The 26586-nt window shown below is 42.3% G+C and overlaps 2 protein-coding genes across 2 annotated transcripts in view; one reads left to right on the top strand and one right to left on the bottom strand.

Moving 5' to 3' along the window:
- Positions 1-169: 169 nt before the first annotated feature.
- Positions 170-12194, bottom strand: kpnb3 (karyopherin (importin) beta 3). Its single transcript, XM_078243615.1, has 26 exons — positions 12029-12194; positions 8953-9033; positions 7892-8084; positions 7641-7743; positions 7426-7522; positions 7230-7334; positions 6487-6609; positions 6136-6256; positions 5925-6012; positions 5678-5784; positions 5475-5599; positions 5153-5242; positions 4845-5018; positions 4493-4711; positions 4317-4400; positions 4081-4213; positions 3832-3953; positions 3168-3264; positions 2870-3042; positions 2653-2764; positions 2476-2531; positions 2230-2352; positions 1924-2143; positions 1604-1832; positions 1352-1493; positions 170-1208 (listed from the first exon to the last, which is right to left on the bottom strand). Exons 1-26 carry the CDS (start codon positions 12107-12109, stop codon positions 1122-1124), a joined length of 3285 nt encoding a protein of 1094 aa, XP_078099741.1. The 5' UTR covers positions 12110-12194; the 3' UTR covers positions 170-1121.
- Positions 12195-12392: 198 nt separating this feature from the next.
- The window catches only part of LOC144512973 (semaphorin-5B-like), a 34732-nt gene continuing 20538 nt past the window's right edge, over positions 12393-26586 (top strand). Inside the window, exons 1-3 of the mRNA XM_078244000.1 lie at positions 12393-13669; positions 14126-14248; positions 19528-19577. The gene's annotated coding sequence lies outside the window, so the exon portion shown is untranslated. The remainder of the gene's footprint in view (positions 13670-14125; positions 14249-19527; positions 19578-26586) is intronic.

Raw genomic sequence — 26586 nt, forward strand, 5'->3', positions numbered from 1 at the left:
AAAAAAAAAAAAAGCCCAGCATATAACCCAATAAAAATCAGTCTTACATTCTTGTTTTTGAACAGACAATATTAACATTTTTGAGCTTGCTATCCCTCCCTTACTAACCTTTAGTAAACTAACGGTCACTTGGTGGCTCTAGCTTCACACTTAAACAAATTACAAAAAATTTAATTTTCAGAATTCTCAAATGGAATTTTATTGTTGGTAGTTTCAGGAATTCCATCACATACCTGCAGGGCTGCAAAGGTTCAAAACCATGAAGAGTATGGTAGCACGCATTTAACAGACAATTCATGCCATGTAGCTGTGACCAACTACAGATTATTGCTCTTCTTTTCTGAGAGCCCCTTACTCTTACACTGCTACCTAAAGGGCTGAGAACCGTTAAGCAAACACTTCATCTTCCTGTGAACAGCTATGGAGGAAAGCTGCTTAAATCAACTCACTCAGACAACGATGACGTAAATTTCCTAACTATGTCTTCTAAAGTTAGCCACTTAACATGCCATTACTTACAAACATACCCTCTGAGCAATGGCAGACAGAGGCCGTTTCCCCCCCCAGGTAACACTGGGAACGCGAAAAAAAAAAAAAAAAAAAAATACAAAAAAGAAAGATTTCACAGGAGACAGGCAGTGATCGCCCAGTGTGCATTTCCAACTCATTCAATTGCTCAGTCCACGAGAATGTCCTGTCCCCATTTCCCCCACTGTGGCCCCCTCCGAGTCTGACTGTCCAATGATGCATGTGTTGGGCGACGTGGAGAATGAGTCCCTCTGGGTTGGAAACAAAAACGGCCAGAAGATAGAAGACTGATAAGACGGGGACTTACACTTTACTCTGGTTCCCACTTCCTTGGATTCAGGGTGAAAGTCTTTGAGGTGGATGGCCAATGTCCTCCATTGTCAAATACACCAACCTGCTCCACCAGTCGGCTGAATGTAGGTGGAGTTGTGGAATAGCGGGGTCAAGGTGGTGATTGGGCGGGGGGGGTGAAGGCGGCATCCATACACACTACAGATCAGAGCAGGAGCGAGAAGAGGGAGTTGTATGGAGGAGAACCAGGAGCTCAACTTTTCTTCATGGGCTTTTTAAAGAGCGGGGAGGTGACGGGGGGCTCAGGCAGTATTCAGTAGGTCCTGTATGGCTTTCTGCTGCGTCTCGTTCAGTGTCGATACACACTGTGTCCATAACCCTGCCGACACCTGGACGAGACAAGATTAAAAGGGTCAACCTCTAAACTGCTTCATACACCAAGATATTGATTTATGTCTTTGGTTTCTTAGCAGTCAGTTTTTGATCCTATGCACCTGTCTGTAAGACCTTATGGTGTGTGATAAAGGCTCACCTGTACTTGGCGGATGACGTTTGCCAGCCGTTTGCTGCATGCGTCTTCACTCTTGACCGACTCGTTTGCAACACCGTCTGCGATGATGAGGAAGATTTTAGGAAGGTTGGCGTTGTCTGGTCCGAGGACAATCGGGTTGTTGCTTTGAGAGAAGATGGGAGGGGGGGGGGGGAAATAAAAAATTAAGTTTGTATGTCCCCTGGTTTAAAAAACTAAATCATATCAGAAGGTTTTCCACAGAGGCTGCCCTACCTTTCAATGAGGTCACACAGAAAGTCAAATGTGTGGACGGCCTCCTCTTTGTCCTCGTTGAGCGGTAGCCAGCTGAGCCAATGGGGAAGGATCTCGTTGACGTTTACACACTCCGGCCGAAACCTCATGACCTTTCCTACAGCAGAGATGCAGTTCTCCGTAGCGTTGACGTTCTCCTTGGAGCGCGAGTCGGCTGCCTGGATGACTCTCACGAGCAGGGGGATGGCCTCTGGATCACGGAAAACAGACAAAGACATCTAGTCAACTAAAAGCAGTAAGCTGCCAACAAACCACAAGTGAAGACCAGCGCTAGGCCATACCGGTACAGAACGGGCGGTAGTTCTCTCCTCCGTACTGAGCCATGACACCGACACCATAGGCGGCTGCCTGCCGAACCTCGGGGCTCGTGTCGCACAGAGACTGCAACATCGGCCGCAGGAAATACTCTGCGTATTTGAAGGAGGCGGGGCTGCAATGCTCCACCACGTCGTCAAAGATGCACAGACCCCACTGTCTGTCCGCCCACGGCCTGCTGGGACACTAAAGACAAGTTCAGTTAGTTACTGTTGAACTCAGTATGCGATAACCCAACAGACTGACACCATCTGAAAACAGGAAGTACTTACTATTAGCTGGACGATGAGCTGCAGCAGCTGTTCAAACCAAGGCAGCACCTTCTCTTTGTAACTACTGAACACCGAGTGCAGGATATCCGACACTTTGGTCAGGATGTACACGTCGTTCTCATCCTGTCCGATGATAAAATTAGGGCTCTTTCAATAGATTTTTTTCACGAGATTGTTTGAAAATCTATTGGACAAAAATGTTTCAAGGTTTTTGTAACAGCTGCTTTACCGAGCGAAAATAATTACCTCGTCTTGTAATGATTCCTCCACCTGCTCATCATAGTCTTCATCCTGTCTCTTAGCTGTAAAGGACAAATGTTCTGTGAGGATTATGCATAAACAGTTTCTTGTATCGGCTGAGATAAGGGGAGATAATGTAAAAAAATAAAAAAAGTGCCTTTATGGTTGTAATAAAAGTCTCACCCTGTCTGAGCTCCTGGTTCTTAAAATGCTCCTCCAGTTTTCCTTTCAAGATGCCGCCCAGCTCCTCAAAATGCTCGTTGTTCAGACAGCCATCTCCCATTAACTCAATGCACTTTAGAAAGAAAGCAAACACTCTAATCAGTCAGGTCAGAAATCCTATCGTAATAGAAATGGTACCAGGGAACATTTCAGAACAAAAAAAAAAAACTAAAGTTACCTTGGCAAAAGAGTGCATTATCTCTGACAGGACGTCAGAGTCTGGCTCTGTCCCAATGGCCTTGATGAGAGCATCGCACATGAAGTGCCACATCTGGGTGAGGTAATCTGGTCCTCGAACCCGTGCACACTCCAGCAGCAGGGGCATGGACTCAGCTGCTGCCACCCGCACACGTGAGACAGTTAAGGAAACGCCCATCATCAAGCCCCTTACTCTTACACACATATGCCACCATTTATAGTAAAAAAAAAAATTAAAAAAAAAAGTCAGAAGTCAGTGTCCGTAATAAAAAGGATATCATCATGGAAGTAAAACTTGAGCAGAGGAACCATCAGCTTCACCACCTGCTCCGTGTACTCCACAAAGCCCTCCTTCAGCTCTTTGGCGTAACACACCTGGAAAAAAAAACAAAAAAACCACAGAGGGTCTCACTAACAGGACTGAGCCATGACCTTAGGATCTATAGAGAGATAAACAATGGCTTCACATCAATCTGCCTCAGACCCCCTCAGGATCCTGACAGGACATGCATGCATGCATCTCAGTAGCGAACTGGACTACTCACTAGGGCCGAGTAGCGAAATTTTTTTTTTTTTTTTTTGGCACTGACCAAATTGTCTCGAAAGTATCGAGTATCAAAAAATGCCTCGTCATTAAATACCCAATTTAGACACCTATGGAGTAAATCTCATCAGTGAGCCAATAAGCATGTAATAATAATGCTGGTGATTGGTTGTCTAACATTTCATGTCGTATGGGCAGGCAGAAAAAATAAAAAAATAAAAAATATCTACATTATGCACAGAGATGGGGCTCACATAGGAGCTGAAAAATAAATAAAAAGTTTGTGCCATAATGTGTAATGTTGTAATTTCATCGTCTTGAAATTTTTATCGTTTAGGAAGCAGTATCAAAGTCACAGTACTGAACATTTTTTAACGATACCCAGACCTACTACTTACAAGCATTTGGCAGGCAGTGGCCTTCTCCTCCAGGCCGGCCGTCTTGATGCCGAAACTCTGCTGGTCTCCCAGGTTGACAAACTCCCAGCCGTCATCCTCCGATATGTTCTCCATGTCCTGGGCTACAAGACAGAGGCGGACATATTCAAATACTGCAACTTTCATTTGGTTTTGTATGCAATGCCCACTGCTTTTTCATTGTAAAAGGGAAGTCCGTATACAGTTGAAAACCACGGTTGTGTTACTTACTGTCGAGCAGGGCCACCTCAGGCTTGATGGAGGCCGTCTTCATCAGGGGGCCCATCACTACAGGCAGGTACTGCTGAAACTCCTTCCCCAGGATCTTACACATCCTGGCCCAGGCTGAGATCATGTACGAGATCTAAACCCCGAGCAACAAACGCAGGACAACAGGTTGACTATATTACAACGGTAAGAATCAAGAAAACTGGGAGGGTTCAAAGTAATGTTCCAAGTCTACCAACCTGTGGATCGTCATCCTCCAGGTCATTGAAGTCCGTCTGGGTTTTGAGGAGCAGCTGCATGACGGCCGAGGCATCTGGCATGAACTGGCGACAGAACAAAAAAGGAGGACAGATGTTAAGAAGGTAGCCGAAGAAGAGGTCAGTGGACAGTTTGATCACACCCTGTGCAGACGTACCTTCTCCTTGCCGACAGCCAGGCCGATGAGGCTGATGCACTCTATGGTCTTGCCACGAAGCAGCCGCAGCTCCTTCTGCACGGCATTTTCCACGATGTGTTTGAGCGAGGGCATGAACAGGTCGTAGTATGGCACAAACTTCTCCTCGGCCGTGTCAGCCACCGAGGCGATGGACGTCACCACTTGCTCCAGGACTAGTTTGGTGCCCTTCTGGATCAACTGGGAGGAGAGAAGAGGATACAGTTAAGACTCCCGACAGCCTGGCTGGATATAAACAGGAAATAACCCTGAGTATAGTGTGTTAGCAGGGGCTATGGTCCTGACAGATTGATCAAAAAGTATACATTTGTACCTCTTGCAACTTGGCTACCATGATGACGTGAAGGTGCTGCACCAAGCTGTCCAGATACGGGATCAGCAGCGACTTAGGACAGTCCTCTGTGAAGTTGATGAGGGCGGCGGCAGCGTGCGCCTGCACCCGAGGGTTACTCTGATCCTCCATGGTCTGAAGCAGGGCTGAGATCACCTGGGAGGGAGGAGGATACAGGGGTCAGGGTCTTCTTAGTCCACAGTGGTAAACTGTACTTTGTGAAACGTGAACCTGTATCCTATTTTTCTAATTGAATTTATTGCATTAGATTGAACGGATCGATTAGTTACCTTGTCATGGAATTTCTTTTGGAAGGTCGGGGCGAAGTCTGTGGCCATTTGTCCGATAGCGTTGCAGGCAGCATAGCGTACCCTTGGGTGCTGAGGATTGAACAAGTAAGCAGAGATCATTAACGCCATACAAGATGTACACAAGTCCTGTAACCACCAAAAAAAAAAAAGGTAAAAGATTTTGGTGAAGATCAATCCATCAGTGTGCTCTCTAACGTCATTACGAACCACAGAAAGCAAAGCCAAGTACCCTGAGCTGAAGTAACTATCATGTGCTGAATCGTCGTATTAAAACAATCAAGTCCGTAGTTGTGTTTCTTACAGGATCGGAGCAGAAGAGGAGGACAAAGCTGACGATCTCTTGGAGGATGGCCTCCATCTGCTGGTGGCAGCCCTCACCGATGGCCGACAGCGCCATCAGCCCTGCATGGCGGTACTTCCAGTCGGCTAGCGACAAACACACTGGGTTGAATACATGTTCACGCTTACGGATTTAATATTGGAGTCATCAGCAGGTTTACTTACGGTTCTGCAGCATCTGCATGATGTGCTGTTTGATCATGGGCAAAATGATCTTTCCTCCCAGACCACAGGCAATTCGGTCGAGAGCGCTCTCCCCAGCCACAGCATTACTGGGTGGGGGAGGAGAGAGAAAGAACCAAAATCACTCGACACACAAACAAGTGTATGGACATATTTCCAAACCTCTTTGAAGATACTTTATATATAAAGTGTGGATTTGTGTCTTGATGGCGATGGCACCAGGCCTTACCTGTCAAAGTCATCGTCCTCCAGCTCATCAGCCATGGCCCAGTCGTCATCGTCCTCGAGGTCCACCATCATCGCCAGCATCTGGGGCACTGAAGACACAACACGCAGGTATTACAACCGTCTAGACTCTTCTGCCCTACTTTTTTGGGTGGCCAAACTGTATTAGGGACACACTCAAGTGTTAGTTAATCAACGGTGAACCAAATCCTCACCACTCTGAGCCACAATGGCCGTGTGTTTCCTCAGCATGGCTGCTGCGGTCTCCGATAAGGTGACAATGACCTCGAGTGCCAGCTGCCTTTGCATGTTTGTCAGGTTGGTGTCGGCACACAGCTGAAGAGACACAGAAACATGTTGGTCACATAGAGCTTACAGTCAAACTATTAAATGTTTAAAAAAAAAAAAAAAGGAAAAAAAGGTTGTGTTAAATGTTCTGTGTGAAATGCAAATTGGATGCGTTTCTTGGACGTTTCCATGCATAAATGAGCATGCATGAGTCATTCAGAAAAACAAGAATATTTTTAAAACAGATATATTTTGCATTGGTGTGCTCTCTGACTCACCTTTAGACAGAGCTGCAGAGTGGCCTCCAGGTTGGGTCTCAGGTATTTGGGTGCCGTGTCTGCAATTTCAACTAGGGACTTGAGCACAGAGTCGTCTGCCTGGTAGCACGACTCGTTCACCGCCTGATTTAAAAACAACATGAGCGGGAGTTAGTGTTGCATAAACAAACAAACAGTCGTTCGGCAGTGGCACGCTGCTGTATTTACACGGTCACCACAATCTAAGACCTTAACCTGCCCCTACTATCATGAGTCAGACATGGAAATTCTCGCTAAACACTGTTGAAATAGAGCTTCTGTTTGCCAACAGAAGCTCTTTCCTCAATTGAAACGTGTTATCTCTACATAGCATGACAAGGAATAATTAGACTTGATACGCCTTTCAGAAAAAGCATAAAACACTGCAATAGTATGTGCATAGTTACAGTAACATGACGCCTTTTCCTGTATGATCCAAGCTAGCATTAGCTAATGCGTACATAGACTACAGGACATGTAACAATTTAGCTTAATGGGTCTCAAGAGGCTCATGTAGAAACTTTCACAGACTGCTTAAAAGCCATTACTGGTGCAAGGATTGCATATAGGCATCACACAAAATACTGCTCTGGATGACAAGTTGTCATCCTTGTGGGAAACAGATAGCATCCGTAATGAATGGGGAGTAAGCTGGGTCACACGATCACAGTAATAAAGCAATTCAAACCGACTCAGGACCAAGACAGAGCGGCCCTGTATCTTACCTGCAGGATGCCTGGCAGCAGGTCAGCGAAGTGCTTCAGCAATGCCGTGTTGCTTTCGTTTGATAGAACGAAGGACGCCGCTGCCCGAGCCGCCAGGGTGCGAATCTGCAGGGAAAGAAATTTAAAAATAAAAATGTACAGTTCCTATAAAATCAGGGAGAGAACTGCCCAAAAATCACATCTTGTAATATCTTACCTGTGGGTTTGCCTGGTCCTGCATGCACTGAACGAGCATGCGCTTGATAACCTCCATATAGTGCTGCTGCTGGTTGCCGAAGATTCCTGGGAAGTTCCTGAGGAGGCCAAGACACACAGCCGTCAGCCACCAGTACGTCGGTCTCAACATATGAGCAGTATGACGTCATCGTGGCCTAAATAAATCTTTTTGGGATGAAGCGAACTGGGTCTCACCAGAATATGTGCAGGGCAGATTCTCGAAGGTTGACGCTGTCAGAGTTGACAGAGTCAAAGAGGAACTTGAGCACCTCTGGCCACTGGTTATTCCCATCATCATCTGGAGGAACGACATCACAACAGTTTTATAATGAATACCCCATATTTGACAATTTTGTCACAATAAAAATCATATAGTGAGAGGATGGGAAATATTGGGTAAAAAACTTCCACACTTGAACAAAAAAAAAATTAAAAAGGAGCATTACCAATGAGGTTGCGGGTGAGCTCAGCTGCGATGTCGCACACCTTCTTGCGGATGTTTGGCGAGGTCTCGTGCTGGATGCTGGTGAGCAGCTCGGTCTTGATGACCGTCTGCATCTCCAGGGTCAGGCCTGGGTAGATCTCCTCGAAGGACGACGACAGCAGGCGCCGCAGCAGCACGGCTGCCATCTGTTTGACCTGAGCAGGCAAAATATTTGGTCTCAACATTATGTCATGCGTCTCGCAATGGTCCCAACATGAAACACCATTATTTTTAACAAACCAGTTCTGGTTTGGTCAGGCAGAGCGGCTATTCTTGTATTTGTTTGATCCCAATATGATTATAAACCAGTTTATACTACAGCTTTCATTTGGATCTATTTTCGGCAGTTTACCATCCAAACAGGGATTTAAAACCGTATGACTACAGCTACCAAACGTGCAGGAACATTTAGTGGAATATATTTTTAGAGTCAATGGTCACGTTAAAAAAAAACAAAACAAAAAAACTTTTTTTAAAACCACAACAACCACATTGACAAAACCTGCAGCATCTCAGAAAGGCAAAGTCACTCTCCCTGGGCCAAGCACCTCTCTAGCTGCTCCCATTTCAAGACTCTAAAAATACCAGCCTTGAGGTAACGAAAAGGAGAGGAAGCATGAGGCGCCAAGCAGCTGGTGGACTCAAGTAAACATAACTGTTCAAATGCCAAAACCGTGACTCATGGCGAGCCCTAGTGTCAGGCCGTGGTGAGGGCACGTGTGACGGCCAGACTACATTCTTAACATGCCGTCAATGTGGCACCTTTTCAAAAGCAGAGATATTACTGTTATGCGGACAGGATTCTCATTGTGGACTTTCCAACACTGACAGTATAAATGCTTTATACAAAGGCTAGTGATAATATGCGTTTCTAATTGGCTGGCAGGGTTCCGTTTTCAGTACTAGGCAACATGTAAAACAGAAGACAACCAAGCTGTGATTTAAAATCCCTTATGTTGTTTTGCTGCTTCTCCGAATCAGGCTGAAAAAGCTTAAACATGATAAGTGTTTCAGAGTACAAACCTCTTCTGCAGCAGAGGCATCTCTGATGGCCTGCAGCAAGAATGTGATCTTGGTCTGGCCCAGGATAGTGTCATAGGTCTCCTGCATAGAAAATGAATCGACAGTGGTTAGAGTGAGACATCTATTAAATCGTGAACTCCCTGTGCGCGTGTCCCCACACATGTGCAGTTCGAGCGAGCATACATGTCTCTCACTGCATGTTGACGGAGTGTGGTTACACGTATCAAAACTCCACGCGGACAGCGTTTGCTGCAATATGATGGCGAGCCGAAAGCGGCCGCGGTGCGGTTACAGACAGGCAGGCATAACAGGGTTCTTAATGCCCTGGTGACTGACTAACAGGCTGGAGGTTGTAGGGCAAGGAAACTTTATTTCTATAGCACATTTAAGCAACATGCAATTCAAAGTAGTTTACATACCATTCAAGAGCAGTTAGAAAGAAATAGAAGATAAAAACAGGCTAAAATAGAATAAGATACAAGTGTAAGAAATGAATAATTATCTGATTTGATAGGTTGGTGGGACGGGTTTGGGAGGGGTTTTATTTTGTGTCGAGTGTTAAATGTTCTACATAAATAAAAACTTAAATTTTAGGATAAATAGGTTTGGAATAATTTGTACAACTGAAATTTATTTTTTGTTATTACAGAGGGAAAGTAATGGGATAAAGGTACTGTAGGGTACCGGAACTGAATTTCAGGTGCCAGTATAAATGTGAACGGTTCCCAACCCTACTCCCGAGCCATCTCTCTCGTTGCATTCACAAAGAAATGGCATTTTGCACATCTGTAGTTCCACGCTGAAACAGATGCTGAGGTTGGTTCATGATTGCAATAATCTCCATGTATGAAATAACAACACGAGTGTGGCTATTCAAAAGCCACTGAAGGATTTTTTTGGAACCAGCAACAAAGTGTTGATTAATCAACCAAGTTTGCATCCGACTGCCAACTCCTTATTTGACAAAAACTAGATTTGAAAACTTCGCCATTAGTGTTTAAATATAGCAAACAAGAATAGAAGCAGCCATAAAGTTCTACTGCAGTTTGGACACTTCAAATCTCCAACATCATGGGATACGAATCTCACTTGAGGCCAAGCTTTAACATGGCTGGTTGTTCTGATGCACATTGCCTGCTGCACGACTGGTTTGGTCAACAGTGTTCTTAAGGTGCTTGATCAAATATGCAAAAGAAACAAATGTAAACGATGCTCTGAGGATACAGTGGAACCTTGGGTGTGTGCTCTAAGGAAAATAGATGATCATGTGCAAGTGGTGCTAATGGTACACAAAGAACTGGTTCCTTTATTAGGTGAAAGGATATGAACCCAGTTTACGCAGGAAAAACATGATTGTGTGACCATAAAACCCCTTAAATTGAATTTGAGTGCTTTTTTTTTTAAGAGTACACATTCACATGATAAAGACAAAAAACGGAGGAGCATTATTGTGGTAACAGTATGGTGGGAGAGGAACCTGATTACTGAACAAACATGTTTAAATAGAAACCTGATTTCTCACAATATACTGATTTCTTGGGCTCTTGGCTCCCAGTGGCTCGATATCATTTTCAATCATTTTCCATTTGTCACGTAAAATCGTACAAGGTACAATTCCAGTCAAAGGTTATCCACCAGCTCCTTAAACTTATGCATGATTCATCATAAAGCAGTTTGTGGCTGTCAGATCGCACACACAAAAAGAGTAAGTTGAATGTCACCGGCACTTCAGGATCCAGTCAGGTCTCTGCAAAAGAACACCGTCATCATATGTGGACAAAGTGCCATCTTCCATAAATAAGCTGAGCAGTAAAACATGCCCACTAGCTATAGCAAAAGCCCCCCACTACTAAAGAGAGGAAAAACCCCACAACATGAAGACAATGGCAACACTTTTACTTTGGTCACTACTTTTAAGACATAACACTTCATGACTTGCCATCCCTCTCATCATGTATTGCGGGGGGACGGACTAGGGATGTGGACACCTACAAATGTTTAGTAGCAGTAGTCTTTAGTTGTTAATAGATGGGTTTAAAGTCCTCTACAGATGGATCAATTTCTATTGTGTGTGTGTGGAACACAGAAAGGGACTTTCTATAAAAGGATGAATTCCAATGAGCTTAGTATCGTGGCAGACAGTCAGTGGTTTATAAAGAAAAACGCTGACTGTCAGTGAGGGGAGAGTGATAAGATTCAACCACCTCATCCAAACGTCGGATGCTGAAGAGGTAAAGTGTGGTAACAATGCTTTGCCGCGACTAATCGTGGTGGGGAAAAGTGAATAGGCCAGCCAGACTCAGCCCAAACAAATCCTCCAGATAACTAATCCAGTGAGAGGGGGTGTACGGAGACGAGCATTGGCATGACTGAAACTGAGATAATTCGCTTCACGAGTAACATTTGACTAAACGACGAAAACACGTTTTAAACAGTTGTGTTGTTAAACCGACTTTCAGATAAAATGACTGAAGGCCATTGCATAAGCACTGCTAACACAGTTACCTCGCCCTCTAAAAAGAACTGGTTCCCCAACGTTACCTCCTCCTACATCTGTAACGTAAACCACTGTTATGGTGATCATTACACCTATAACGTGACATGTGTGTCGGTATTTCATTTCTGAATTCCCTTTCACTAATATTTTAGCAACCCATTCTGTTTAGCGCCAGCTTGCTAGCTAATGAAACTAGCAACACTGTAGCAGATCCTTAGCTTCATGCTACTTCCTGTTACTCTACTAGCTAGAGGACTAACTTAGCTTCACTGTCAGCTGGAGAATGTGGGCTTGGTCCCCAACAAACGGAACATTTCACTTTGAATTCAAACGACTGACACAAACACACACAACCACACAAGAGTCACGGGTGGGTTGGTGTCAGCATGATCTGCATTGTGGCCACTTAGCTTCGCAACATGGTGGAGGTAGTTAGCGTTAGTTTCGGCTTCCCATTGCACGTGGGCTATCGAGCTTGACGTGAAAGCTAGGCGGTTAGCAAAAGCTAACCTGATCGCACTGATTTCCACAATCGCCAAACTTGTCACTCGTAAAATCAGATACGTTTTGTTATCTCACCTCTGATTGCTTCCTGACGTTGTTGTCAGGGCTCATCAGGTTGCCCAGCAAGAGGTAGAACTGCTGCTGCTGTTCCGCCATTGCAGTGAGATCCAAAAAGACCAGCCGGGTGGAGAAGCGGCGAAATGAGCCCGGCAGAACCTGCTTCGGTCACACAATGCTGCTAACCTTCGATTGGCTTGCTTTAGCAACTCTACTTGCCATTCATTGGACCAAAGACTTGTATCAAACGCACGCCATTGGCTTACACGGGTTCTCAGCGTCTATTGGATGTGATCGACACAGAAAAGCGAATGCGTTGTTCCTGTTAGCTAATAATGAATGACTAAAGCGCGGGAAATTAGTACATCGCTGCATTGTTATTGTACATGTATATTAGCCGTGATGGAAAGTAACGTAAATGTACTCAACGTTACTGTACTTAAAAGTACATTAGTGCAATGTTGCTGTACTTGAGTATTAACACGTTATGCTTATGTTATTTTAGACGTCTATTCTACTTCGTTTCAGAGGGAAGTAGCGTTTTTGTACTTTTTGTTCGTCTAACATTAGCTAGCGTTATATTATGACAGCTAACGTTATTGCTAGCTTGCTTGGTTACTTTTCAGATAAAGTCCCTCACAGTGGGGCTCTAACTTTACAGAACAAGTATTCTGTTGCCACGAATACTTCTTCCACCACTGTAACGATCTATTGTTTATGACTTCATAGAAAAAAAAACTACGGTTAGCTAAAATTACCTTTGAAGTGTAATTGTTGCCAGGATTTAAAACATACTAAATAGGCTATATACTCAATTATTTGACACTGCCACAACATTTGGGTGGATAAATACAGAATTAAAACAGCCTCACAAAAATTTTAAATATATGTTTGTGTTATTTCACATGTAAAATGTGATATGATAAAGTGTCAAAAAAGGTAAATATACTGTATGAACCATAGACTGTATAAAATAGGTAACGTTATTCACTCTAAAGTAAGCCACCCCTACATAGTAAAGATGTTCTCTGAAGAAATAGGCTATAAAAATGGTAGCTTTAAAATGAAAATGTCAAAATAGTAGTTCTGGATTTAACTCAGGATTCCTTATGACTGTTTTTTTACATTAGGCCTATATTTTGAACTTACTACTGATTGAGTTTTGAATGAGAAATGTGTGTTTCTTTTTGTTCCTATCCCTAAAATAAAAATGGGAGACATTTGTTAGAAATAATCCAATATATTATATCTGCTTGTTCAACACTAGGCCTAATTGAATCTGCATCATGCTTACCTTACATATAATAATTACATATTACATAGTTGATTGGAAACTTTAGGATAGCATTCAAAACAAGATCATTTATATATAAATATTATGAAGTTGCCCGCATGATTTATATGATTACAAAGTTGTTTACAGCTCAACCATACCAATAGAATGTGCAGGGTAATGTCCCAGTAGATGGCAGCCAAGCTTTTTTTGTGATTTTTGCAATGCATTTTTTGCCCCAATAAGCCAGCAAACCTCTGCCAATGAAATCTGTATGTTTGCAGGTGAGATAGGCTATGTTAACAAGCTGCAACAGATTTGGAAGACATTTGGTGAACAGACAAGAAGACATTTGTCCTCCAGAGCAGTTTGGTGATGGTGAACAAGTAAGTTGAGTAGGTGTTTTTTCTTCTTTTGTCTTATTTTCTTTGTTCTAATGTCATTGTTCTGTCTCAACATAAAAAAAGAAAGTTAAACTAGGTTGTTTAGGAAATGTCTTGCTATGCATCAAAGGGTCTTTTATTTTTTATTTTTTTTAACATTGGCTAACGTAGATTTGTGTCAGAGGTATCAAATCATTTTCTTGCACACTGATTGGTTTACATCACACACACACACACACACACACACACACACACACACACACACACACACACACACACACAGACTCATGTGACCTCTTCGACTGTTAATGCTATCATTCTGCTTACTTTCCAGACATATGAGACTCAGTCCTGTTCGACAGATATTCCCGCAGAGTTTATTACACATTTGGTCCACTCTGGCTCTTGACAGCACCCCTACTGGTCTAAATTAAACCTGTGACTTGCTACTGTTCTCAGAGCCTCAGCAGAGTCTAGACCTCTGGATAGCGGGCTGCTGTGAGCCTGCACCATCTCTCTCTGAAACCTGACAACTTAAACCAGCAGCAGGAATCCCATGCCATGATGAATCGAACGTAAAAGGTAAGCTCTCGATTAATTTACATGCATTAACTTTATTTCATGTGTAAGCTTTTGGAAATAGCCCACTTATGATCGTTTTTTTTTGTTTCAATTAGCCCCCGGCGTTGAAATAATTAACACCGAACTCCATTCAAAAATTAAGTCATTTGTGCCGCTGTCCAAATCGGCGCAATTCATTTAGTAACATGTATTTTTATATATGAATACACAAATCGTAACACATGCTCTGCACTATAAAAACATACTTCCAATATTAAATGTCAAGCTCTTGTGGTAAATTCGGCATAGCATAGAAGTTGTAATCAACCAAACAGTGCTTGAAATATCTACTTTTTTACCTGATATAGTTGCATTGTAGTGGAGGAAGTGTGTGAGAATTACATGTAAAGTGATTCTGCTGCTATGTATATTGAGATGAAGAACATGGTTTAGTATTATTCATAAACAAAAAGAACTTTTTATGGTTTATGCTGATAAACAAACATTAAACTGCCACATTTTAGTAGAGATTGACATATCTCTTCTAGTTTGGGTTTGCAGAGCTGCAGTATTAACAGTTTACAGTCAATTATTCGTACTATTTTTGTACTATAATGTGAGAAGAGCTGATCCTGATAAAGCTAATACAAAGATTTGCTCCAGTATTTTGCCTTCACATTTCAAATAGCTTAATGTGTCCATTCTCATTCCCTGTCAATGTTGTGTGTAGTGATAGGACCCTTTTAAGTTGTCTGCTTAAACAGACAAAAGTATAACAGGCTGAGCAACAAAACTAGTGGAGCCTAAACCATCTTAGTTACTTTAGACAAACATAGTTTCACTAACAAATTTGAAATTCTTACTGGTTTGGTTTATGTACTATTTACTTTGTTGGGTCATACTAACTTATTACATCTATTCTAAAGACCCCTACTGTGTCTTTGAAAATACATAATATACCATACTCAAATATGACAATTACTCTCTCATAGCTGGGGTCATGACAACTTTGGAGCTTAAAATGCAGATTACTCTGAGCTTCGATCAAATTGAATCCATCATGTTTGCTTTTTTTGTCAGCTATGCTTTTGTTCATAAATGAATGGAAGTCAAAGGCTGAAGGTGAAAAACACTCAGCTATGTAAAACTACAATAACCATTGAAAAGTAGTTAGCAAGCAGTCATAAGAAGACAAGGACCAACCATGTATTTATAGTTTATGGTTAAGGACATTAGTAGATTCATTCATTATTTTATTTTCCGCCACTTTTTAAACATCAGTTTACAACCTGAATGGAAACAGAGCTGCTAAGCCCTCACTACATACAAGGACTTTCTGCAGCTAATATATAACCCCCTACATGGAAGTCATTAAACTGGACGCCTGAGCGTGTTACCCACAGACCTCCACAGTTTCACGTGAGGTCAGGTTGAAGTGGAAAAGGAGAGAAAGATGGATTAGGAGAGAAAGAGCGAGTTTAGTGCTGAGAGGCTTATGGACAGGCGGCTGGGTGTTAAGGTTTTCTCCACCCAGAATTCAGACTCTGAGACGGTGTGTGTGAGAGTGCTTAAACTTTATTTATTCAGGGAAAGTTGTTATGTGTTTTTCTCGGAAAACTCTGTAGAAAGCCACAGTCTTCCAGCGTCAGTGTATGAGATTTCGCCGTTTAGCACTTTGCTTACAGGACCATGATAGTAGTTGCTGGGGAAATTAGAGCACCCATTAAGGGATTTCAACCAACAACCTTTCAATCATAAGTGACAGTCTTGGTAAAGCTTTGAGATGCTACGTGAGATGCTGCTAACCCTAACCCTTGGTCAAGAAATAACTCAAAGGCTAACTGCTCCTAAAACCACAATTTTTCACTTTTACATTTCTATTTCTACACAAGTAAATAAACAAGATATGAATAGTAAATAAGACAGGTTTGGACGGGTTTTTTCACATAGGACCGCACTAGGCTAGCAGCTTCCCCCTGCCCCTATTTTATGTTACTGCAAGTAAGGCTGAGCACATCCTGGACCTACACTAAGCTAGGTGAATTTGATATCTCATATTTAGCACATTTCTCATGACTTTTGACATTAGCATATTTCCGCAGATGCATATCATCATCAAGTGTCCTGCCTGCGCTGCTTGTCTAACCTCTAAACTGCACTTCTACTTGTGTGTGTGTGTGTGTGTGTGTGTAAGCACAGTTTTGTTGCTCCAGTAGAAAGGTAAACCTCAGTGACTGCTGGGTTTAAAAAAAAATCAACACAGCCAGGTTTGTTTAAAACGGAGCGAGCTGAATGTTTGAAGCATTAAAAGTCAATATTTCTTTGTGACACGCAGACTTGTTTCACAGTGGAGCGCTATGTGCTGGACAAGGCATCCATTGAGGGCTGTAACGTGGGGTGGTGGGGGTCGGGTGCTGGTTTTGGGGGTTAAGAGTTGTTGGGTAACCACTGTAGGCCTCCTTCGCTGGTCATGGATTAATGGAAATCATTGGAGATGACCTAATATGCTTTTTTACATTCAGCTCTACGGATAGTGTTAGCGGTTTTCGGCGACCACTTTTTGCCTCAGTCTCACTGCTCTTATCAGTTTTTGCTCTAAAAGCCCACAGAGAAAAAAGCCTCATAGAAAAAAGCAGTGGCCTCTTAGCAGAATTGTCTTGCCTTTAGCCCAAATGTTGGAATAGTTAAAGCTGTACAAATCAATATTTTCTTATGAATCAAAGGTGTAATGGGAAATTTGTTGCTGCTCCCAAGTGGCTGAAAAATCAGTGCAGGTTTAAAGTTGAAAAACTTAATTTAAAAGTATATTTCATATATTAATATTAATATTGAGCAAATCTTGCTACATGTATTAACTTTTAACTAATTAAAAGTAGTGAAAGGGCAGATACACTGATGTTTTTATACTGTTCTGAGACTAAACTGATTGCTACAAATGACAGGAAATCAAAAACGTACAATGCAGACGCTACTAAAATGTTCAAAGGTGCTCATAACAGCCACTTGATTTTAACCTAATGAGCTCGGAGGTGGACACAAAACAAATGATTTAGGCTTTTAAAAAGACGCTGGCAGTTAGAGGCAATCACAGGTGGCTGAATGTGCTCTAATACATTTTCAGAATCATACAAGGTGATATAGAAGTCATATTCACTCGTTAAGTTGACAGCTTGGAGGCCATCTTTTAGCCCCCCTGAAGTCCGCTGTTCTCTGTAATGTTCAAACCTGGCCAGCTTTCACTGATCCTGGTTTGGTTTTACTCAGCACCCCCCTGCGTCTCATTGTGCCTGTAATCATTCAGCCCCAGCAGTGACAGGAGGGCTGTAAAAACAGAGGCGAGGAGGTCACCCTGAAGTTTGCACAGGAACGAGCCATTCATCCTCTCAGGGGGGTTTGGTAGTCGGCTGTGGTGAGGCTGAGGCTAAGAGAGATGAATGTCCTGCTCTGTAAAGGTTGGGGATGAGGCCGGGAAATGTTATTTGTCTCATATGCTCTGCTGGGAACGCGGGAAGCTAAACCATCCTGTCATTTTTCAGTGGATATGATTTATTGGTGCCATTCATTTTTGAATGGGAGGTCATCCCTTCGCCTTCTCAGATTGGCACTTCTGTAGCCATGCCTGATTGGTGTTGCTGTCAACAGTACAAAAAAAAAAGAAAAAAAGTCATATTTCCTGCTTGTTGACACAGAGTATGTCCACACTAAGACAGTACATTTGTTGAAAATGACAAGTTTTTTACGTTGTTCGCGTAAAGATCTTCGTCCCCGACCAGGCTCACCTCATCGATTTCCAAAAGCTCTCTTTTCCCCGTCCATGCTAAAAAGCCCAAGGCCTTATAATCAGATGCATCCACTCTGGGGGCCATTTTTGAAAAAACTCAGAATTTTCATTTCATCCTCGACCTTGGGTACACGTACTGAATCTATAATAAAGTAGTCCAAAGTAAAGGTTCACTTACTACTTGAGTTTAGACTATTTTACCACAGAAAGTTGAAAGTAATTGATGCTTTGAAGTGGGATTTGAATGAACCTCAAGGACCCAAAATTATGAAACTCAGTCAACAGATACAGGGAGTGGATGCTTTTTGTCACTGATGGCTCACATTAAATTAAACCCTGTTTACCAGTAAACAAAATCGGACTTTCTGCCGGCCATCAGGTGACTCTGGAGGCCAGACTGGGTTTCTTTGTTTAGGCAAACAAAATGTTTGTTTGAGCTAATGGCATTTGCTATTGACTCTGCCTCCTCGTTCATTTGCACGTTGATGATACTGCAGCTGTGCTCGACCAACAGCGAGACTCATTTTGTATCCAAACGATTTAAAATTGACCTCATCACTTTATGTACATTGATTTAGATGCCAATAGTTAGAAGAAGTAAGCCAACAGCACCGTAACTCTGCATTTTACTTGTTATAAGAATACAATTAGCACTAGATTTTCAGGTTTTGTTTTTACTAAAAGAAACTGTGTTGGGCACCCAGATAGCTCAGTTGGTAGCGCGGGCACTGATATATAGAGGTTTACTCCTTGACACAGCAGCCGCGGGTTCGACTCCAATCTGCGGCCCTTTGCTGCATGTCATTCCCCTCGCTCTCTCCCCTTTCATGTCTTCGGCTGTCCTGTCAATAAAGGCCTAAAATGATCTTAAGAAACTGTTTACTTTATACTGCAGAGAAGTTGCATCACAGTTAAAGGATACAAGTTGTCTGTGTGTCCAGTGCCAATAGGCGTCAATGAAACCGAATGAAAATGTCATTAATTAGCCTGAAGAGCAATTACAAAGAGTAAGACTGCCACTAAAGGCAAGGCCAGAATGTTTGGGACTTGTTTCTAATAGCAAAGTCCTATTAGTATGTTTGACATCTTGAAATAGTGTCAGCAACTGGGAAGGTGCAGCAGGAGTTGAATTCAGTGAAGATCTTTCATCAGTTGGTAGAGTTTCATCAGATTCTTGGATGTTTCTTTTTTCTTTTGTCATTCTGAATCCAATTTAACAAGGATTGTTTTTGGCAGTTGTTTACAGTTTGGCTGATTACAACCTTAATCTGACCTAATTTCTTAGAAAAAAATCAAAGGATAACAATAAAGACACACACACACTCACACAGGGCAGACATCCCTCTCTATTCAGAGAGTTAAGTTTGCTCTGCACAAACAGGAATGCTTTGCTCTCCCCCATCCCACACACCCCTTTACTCCCCCCCTTCACCCCCCTGCACACACTCTGGTCAGCGTGCCACTGTGTGTCGATGTGTAACAAGTTCTCTCTCTCTTGTTTCTCTCTCACCATGTGAAGGATCTGTGCCACCCGTTTGTCCTCCAGAGCAGTTTGGTGATGGTGAACAAGTAAGTTTATTTTCCTGTATATCCCTGTGTGCAGTGTGTGTATTCATGCACGGATATATCCCATGTGGAGGTTGGCTGTTTCAGTGCAATTACTTATTCTTTTGTGTTGTTCTTTCCGTCTTTCCGTCTAAGTCGCACACTTTTTGTGGCTGTTTTTTCTGCCTGTCTGTCAGATAGTCTTTTTCCTCTCTGCAGGCTAATTTCTCCCATAATGATCTATAACATGACCCACGACCTCTCCCTCCCCCCTTTTCATTCTCATCCTCAGCTTATATCAATCAATCAGTCTCCCCCTGCGGAGACTACATGTTGCATGGATAGACATGTGTTAACATTGGAGGGGTTCAGGTAATGTGTAGTGGATATTTCCTTTGTTCTGGCTAAAGCATGAGTACTGAAATTGGCATGGGGATGGTTTAGGAGAGAAAAGCGCAGGGGAGACGGAGGAAAAGCCTGGATCAATAGCCTCAGTCTGGATTCTAAAATATTGTCTGAATGAGATTTTTTTTTTTGAGCGTGATCATTCAATAGATGAACAATTGGCCTTTTGTCAAGCAAGAGCCACATATTGCACTGATTGTACCCTCTGGCAGTGTTCTCGGGATACTGATGAATATTTTTTGACTAAAAGCAGCAAGTACCTGGTAGTTTGTATGTAAAAATTACAATTATTATGTCCCTTTCTCCCCAAATAATTGCTGGGAACAGTGCTGGCACCCCTCATAGTTAGATGACTAATAGGATCAAGGCACATATCTTTAATTTGGCCATTCTTTTTATGGTATTTTGATGGAGAGTGAGGTTTGAGCCGTTACTATAAAATACTAGTCATACCTGGCATCACTGAGATAATAAACCCAAACGTATAATTTAACTTCCATTTACAAGACCTCCTCAAGGGGTGGACAGTATTTTAGAAACACTGTTAAAATCATATTGAATCCAAAACAATAGCTTTCCATCATACTACCTTTGTTATTATGGTACATCGTTTAAAGATTGTCAGATGTTAAACTCATTAGCCTTGGTAACTATCTTGCACTTTCTTGCCTTTTCTGGAGCTTTGAACCTCATCTCACGGTCTTCCTTAGTGGATGGAGTTTGCTCAGTTGTCATCACATGACCTGAACATGGAGCATCAGTCATGTGATAGGTGGTTGTACTGGATGTATATGGTTTGGAAAAAGATGGCAAAGAGTATCTATAATAATACTATTAATAAAACTGTTGGTGTGGATTGAATTGTATGATACATTTTTGAGGCTGCAGTTCTTAGTGTGATTGTGCTGTAAGTAATGTTTTTTTCTGTGTGTCCTCTCAGTCCAATCATATACATGAACTTATCTTGTTGACCTGCACTGGAGATAGAGAGATGGTGGATGCACTTTTGCAAAAACTTGGTGTAGTTCCTGAGGATTTATTGCCTCTGCATAGCGCCTTATTGATTTATTACAACTATTGTCCATTTTAGGCAAATACATCCTTTCACTCGGAATTTGTCTTTGCACGTTATGTCTTGTGATTAGTTAAAACTGCATTCATCTATTTTGACCACTTGGGGGCATCGCTTAAGCTAAACAAGCTAACCCCAACAAGCTAAGCTAATTGCAGATCAATTTTATTTATGTAGCCCAGATGTGCTTCCCCAACTGTGTCTTTCTACTGCAGGTAGATGTAAGGAATGGTTGGACATACCTGTCATTTTTAGTCTAATGACGTTTCTTCATAGTGGAGCATTTTCAGAGAATGCAGAAGGTATGCGTTTTATACGCGCTAGTTGTGTCTTTTTTCCAGAAATCAAAAGAAATGGAGTTCATGATAAGAGCGCAGAGGGAGACAGAGATGAGAGAGTGGAGATAGGAAGAGAGGGATCAGTGCAGCTGTGTGCCTCTTTAGGATTCCTGCTCTCTACCTCCTCTAGCCGGGGCCAAACCGGCATCATTAGGTTTGGCAAATTACCCGAGTAGCCATTGTGGCGCAGCCATGGCGCGTTAGTGTGTCTTTTAACTGTGGCTAAACTCAGTCTATTCACTTGTAAAAGAGCGCAGCCATTGGCAGATAGTTGGCAGGTTGCACAGAGAGGCCATTCACCCCAGTAGGAAGGAGCTGAGAACACTGCCTCGGAAATGGTCCTCTCTGAATATTTTGATAAAGAGACTTTGGATGCCCTCTCAGTGTCTGTTTGCTCCAACTAAACTGACTTCATTGATAATTAATATTACTACTTTTATAGGTGGTCCTACTGTCGAGTAGGAGCTGCTACTGTAACAGTCAGAGAGATTTTTCCAGATTTGCTTTTGGTAGCAGCTGTTGTTTTGTGAGCCCTCCTTATTTAAGGAGGAATTTGGGGTTTGGAATCCCAGGTTCTGTTCTGTGTGTGTGTGTGTGTGTGTGTGTGTGTGTGTGTGTGTGTGTGTGTGTGTGTGTGTGTGTGTGTGTGTGTGTGTGTCTCTGTTTCTTTTGATGATATTTGGATGAAGTCCAAGTACAAGAGAGTTTAGACAAGAGGCTGATATACAAAGGTCAAATGCTGGACTCCCTCCTTTTATTTTTGATGCCATGGAGGAACAAATGACGGGGCTTTTGAATAAGGAAATAATTACTTGTAATTTATTTCCTTGTCATATATCACCTCAGTAAAGAGGATTTGTCAATATTTCATTGAAACTCACTTAACGTGTACACCCAGCATGCTCATTTTGTAGCCTGTGTAATCCTGGTGGAAGTGTTATTAAGCATTTCAAGGTTTTTTTGTAGATCTTTTGTTGTCAGATCACAATATGATTTCCTATAATAGCTGTTTTGTAAGAAATGACTGAAGAGGTTTTACTCATCCTGACAGAATAAGAAACCGCACCTTCACAGTGTCAGTATGGCGCATTCAAACTTAGTAAGCTTAGTGGCCACATTGCCACAGAAGAGGTTCATCCATGCTTTCCTCCCCACTCCTTCGAATCAACTCATTCATATATAAGCAATGGGTCGAAGGTATCCAAGTGACACACCGCGGGAGGGCTTCCTGAAAAGAAGACTGAAATGTTCTACTGCTTCAGTTTGTCTGAAGACAAAGCCAAGAGTGCTTGAATAGAAAGTTCTTTAAAAAAGAAGAGAGGCTCACATTACTTTAATTTCGTAAGCATGCTTGAAAAGCTTAAGCTCAGTCTCAAGCTTGCAGGCAACCAGGAGATTAAAAAAAATCGTTCTTCCAACTCTAAGGTCCAATAACTGGCTACACATCAACTTCTAAAAGAAAAATGGAGAGTTTGCCAAAAACCACTGCAGTGTTGTACAACTGTTATGAAGTGCTACAGGATCACTACTATGCTGTCCAAACACGTATCACAGCATTTTCACCAGAGTCTCTGGAGGCTGCAGCTAGTTCTGCTAACCGTTGCAGCATTAGTGTATGGGTCGTGAGATGACTGACCGTTGAAGTTCTTTGGATTCTTTGCTTTTTGCTCATGAATCACTGGGTAATTTCACATCTTCAGGCCCCTGAAAAAGTACTTCAATAAATCAATCTGAGAAAGAAAAATCACCCTTTGGTTAAACAGACCAGCACCTGTATGAGTCATGATGCCAATTTAATAAACCCTATATTGGTGGAGAGAGTGCTGATTAATAGATATGCGTAGGTGAAATAGTTGAACCTTTTTACCATACAGGGCTTGCATATGTTTATAACTGAAGACACTGCAACAAATCAAGTGCTGGTAATAAATGTCTAAGTGAAATAAGAGGGAAGGTAAACTATCTATCTATGGGCATAGGTTTTCGAGAAGAAGTTAGCAGTGAGCTGTTTTTGTTGCAGCGTCTTCAGAAGTGATGGATGATAATAGACCCTTCTGCAGAGTAGGGACACATTTAATGACTTTAAGGCCAATTATAATCATTGCTTTAGTCAACACATCTCATGTTCAGTATCAGAGTGAGTTGGTTGGTTCTATAGTTTCTGGAAGACATTCAGAAGATCTGTAGTCTGACGATAACCACTGCTCCGGTTGTGTCGGTTCCCAAATTGTAACTGAGGGGCGGATGCATATTCCAATATGGTGTGTGGTGCAATGTGGCATTTATATTTCATTTGCAATTATTTATACTATTAGTGTTGTGACTGCTGTGAAAGGCAGAGAAGCATGGTGTTAGCATCCTCTTTTAAATTCCCTTTTAAATAGGCCACTGTTTATTACCAATAACAATTACAAATAAATATATGCCTTAAAAATAAAGAGCAAAGAGTACACATTTCAGGACCATATTGGAGATCATTGTGAAATTAATTTTATTCTCAGAGAGGAATAACAGGCAGATATAGAGCTGCAATAGATGCTAAAAGATGTACACCAGTCATATGTTTTTTATTATTATATGTTTACGTTTATTCATGATTGATACAGTGAAGCCACATCTTAAATGTTATGCACAGTGGCTGTAAAAGGGTTAAAGGGTGTTCTTCTCAGTGTGGATCACATGTTTGCTCCGTGTTCCTGTGGTTTTCCTCCCACAGTCCAAACACACGGGTCACATGAATCGGAGACTGTATTTCTAATCTTCTCAAAGGTTGTTTAGGCTTTATGGTGTTTTTCCAACACCAATGCTCTGACACGCTCATGGCTCCAGAAAAAACAGGCATGAATGTTTGCCCGCCTTTACTTCCTTTTTGTCCAACACTGGCCCCTTGTGGTCATTGTAGTAATGGCTCTCCTCTCTCGTCATAAACAAAGGCAGAAGCACCATAGCGCAGCACAAACTTCCAGGAAGACGATCGGGGTGGATGGTCGGGCGTACACCGCGTCCTCAGTGTCTGTTTGCGTGCTGTCTCCTACCAACAGTCAATGTTGGTTTCTTTTAACTAGGGATCGACCAATAATGTTTTTTCAAGGCCGATACCGATTATTAGTAGTTAGTGAAACCGATAACCGATATTTGGAACCAATATGCATTTACAGTGAAAATGAAAATCTTTTAGTCAAAATTAAGATTTTGGAATGTTACAAACTCCAACACAAAACCTTGTTTAAATGCTTTAAGCAATTATTTAATAAATTAGAAACTTTCAACATAATCCATAGTAAAAGATAGTCAGATAGTGTTGTGGGCGGGACATTAAGTCGGACTCAGTGGTGAGTGAAACCGAAGCAGAGGGACAGACACAGAGCTGTAGCGGAGCCAGTGTAGTGTAGCACACTTTTTAATACATTTTATTAATCGGTTACAGATAATCTGCAAACTGCCAAAAAAACAGCCCGTTAATCAGACAGGGCTGATAATCGCTCTGTCCCTACTTTTAATTGTGACTACAATCTTTCTCTAAGCTTAACAAAGTACTTTTAATTGAGCAAACCTTACCAGAGGTGGTGGATCTGAAGTTGCTGATATGGGTCGTTTGGAGAGCACTGACAAACAACCTTTTCTGTTATTTAGGTGTGAGGACTTATGAAAAATTAATAAGCATGCAGTCTTTTGCTAAGGCTGGTCAGAGTGTGAGAATCTGAATCCGAACATTTCCTACTGCCCCTGAAGAATCTGACTGATGTCTGCTGCTGCTCCCCCTCGTTGCACTGAATAGACAAGTCCCAGAACACTAGGCTTCTACTGGCCAGCCTTTGCACGGTGAGAGGAGCATGGCCACATGCTTCATTAAGCAACAATGTGAGACCCAGCAGGTTAAAAAACCTCTGCCTCCACACACATTCAGTCCCCCTGGTGAGCAGTAGACAGGCAGACATTCACTGCCTCCATTCTCCCCAGCACATAGCAGCTGCAATGAAGCTGGTCTAAGGGTTAAAGGAGAGTGGGAGAAGCTTAACAAATCTGCTGAACTGCAGCTTAGAAGAACTTTAGTCTTTTTTGCAATAAATGTGAGTAAATGGTTGGAAGAATATGCCATTTTTAACTAGTTTATCCTTCAATTTGACAGACATCAGCTGACAGTTCAACTGCTTTCATGGCTTCGACTGATATGACCATTTTATTTAATAGTTCATTTGTCAGGGACAATGCAAAAAACAAAAAAATAAGTTTACTACCGCGGTACAGATGGTTGCATATAGGATTTTAGCCATGGACAATTTAAAATAGGATCAATATCGACGCAGCAGAATCAGGGATATCGTCTTTTTTATGCCGCGTATTCTTCTTCCTTGTCAAAACCTGGTGCCTAAATTACCCACAATGCAACTCGAGCGGCAACATTTTGGTCAAAGATTCAGGTATGTTAACAGGGGCGTAGCACAAAATTCTGGGCCCTGTAGAAAAGCATTTTCTATGGGCCCCTCCCCGCATCCACAGCTATTCATTCTAGCATCTTTTTGGGCCCTCCTCACATGAGGGCCCTAGGTACTCAGTAGAGCTTAGAACGGGCCCAAAAAATCAAGCCCGACCCTACCCGAGCCCATGCACGTTGCGTCCGAGCCCGGCCCGGCCCGACACATTAACTGTAATTATGAGCCCGAGCCCGATTTAAACCCGACAATTGTTTAATATGTGGGCCGTTATAACTGACGTTCTCAACTACAATTCCGAGTAGTTTGAACTACAGAAATCTGTTTAGAATTATCTTAATAAATACAGGTAATGCAACAAGGACGAAGCATGTAAACTGCGCCGTTTGTTTATTCAGAATGGAACGGATCGCAAATGGATCCGAGTGAAGAAACGTAACAAAAAACTCGACCCTAGCTCCCTCAGCCGAATAGTGTGGGTAACAGATCAAGGCAGCAACATAATCAAAGCCCTGGAACCATGTAGGAGACTTTCTTGTCTCGATCACCTAATTAATACTGTCCTTCGGCACGGTCTGCATGCTGACGCACTGGCCGTGAACAGTGCTGCAGATGGGGGAGACACGACGTAGCACAGTTACCTCACACTCAAGTCAGTGCAGGACATATACCCAGAGCTACAGGAGAAGCTGGAGAGGCATAGCTTTCTCCCCACCGAATAAGGCTAATGAAGTAATGATTACAAAAAACGCAAATGCTTGATCAAGGGCCCGGCCCGGCCCAAG

The sequence above is a fragment of the Sander vitreus genome, chromosome 24 (assembly GCF_031162955.1).
Source record: "Sander vitreus isolate 19-12246 chromosome 24, sanVit1, whole genome shotgun sequence".
Lineage (NCBI taxonomy): Eukaryota > Metazoa > Chordata > Actinopteri > Perciformes > Percidae > Sander > Sander vitreus.

Excerpts from the sequence above, each read along its gene's own strand:
- kpnb3 (XM_078243615.1), bottom strand. The coding sequence starts at position 12,109 with ATGGCGGAACAGCAGCAGCAGTTCTACCTCTTGCTGGGCAACCTGATG. Across the intron at positions 5,243-5,474 it reads TCCTCTTCTGCTCCGATCCT|CACCCAAGGGTACGCTATGC; the intron begins GTAAGAAACACA and ends TTCAATCCTCAG. Across the intron at positions 2,144-2,229 it reads AGCTCATCGTCCAGCTAATA|TGTCCCAGCAGGCCGTGGGC; the intron begins GTAAGTACTTCC and ends ACTTGTCTTTAG.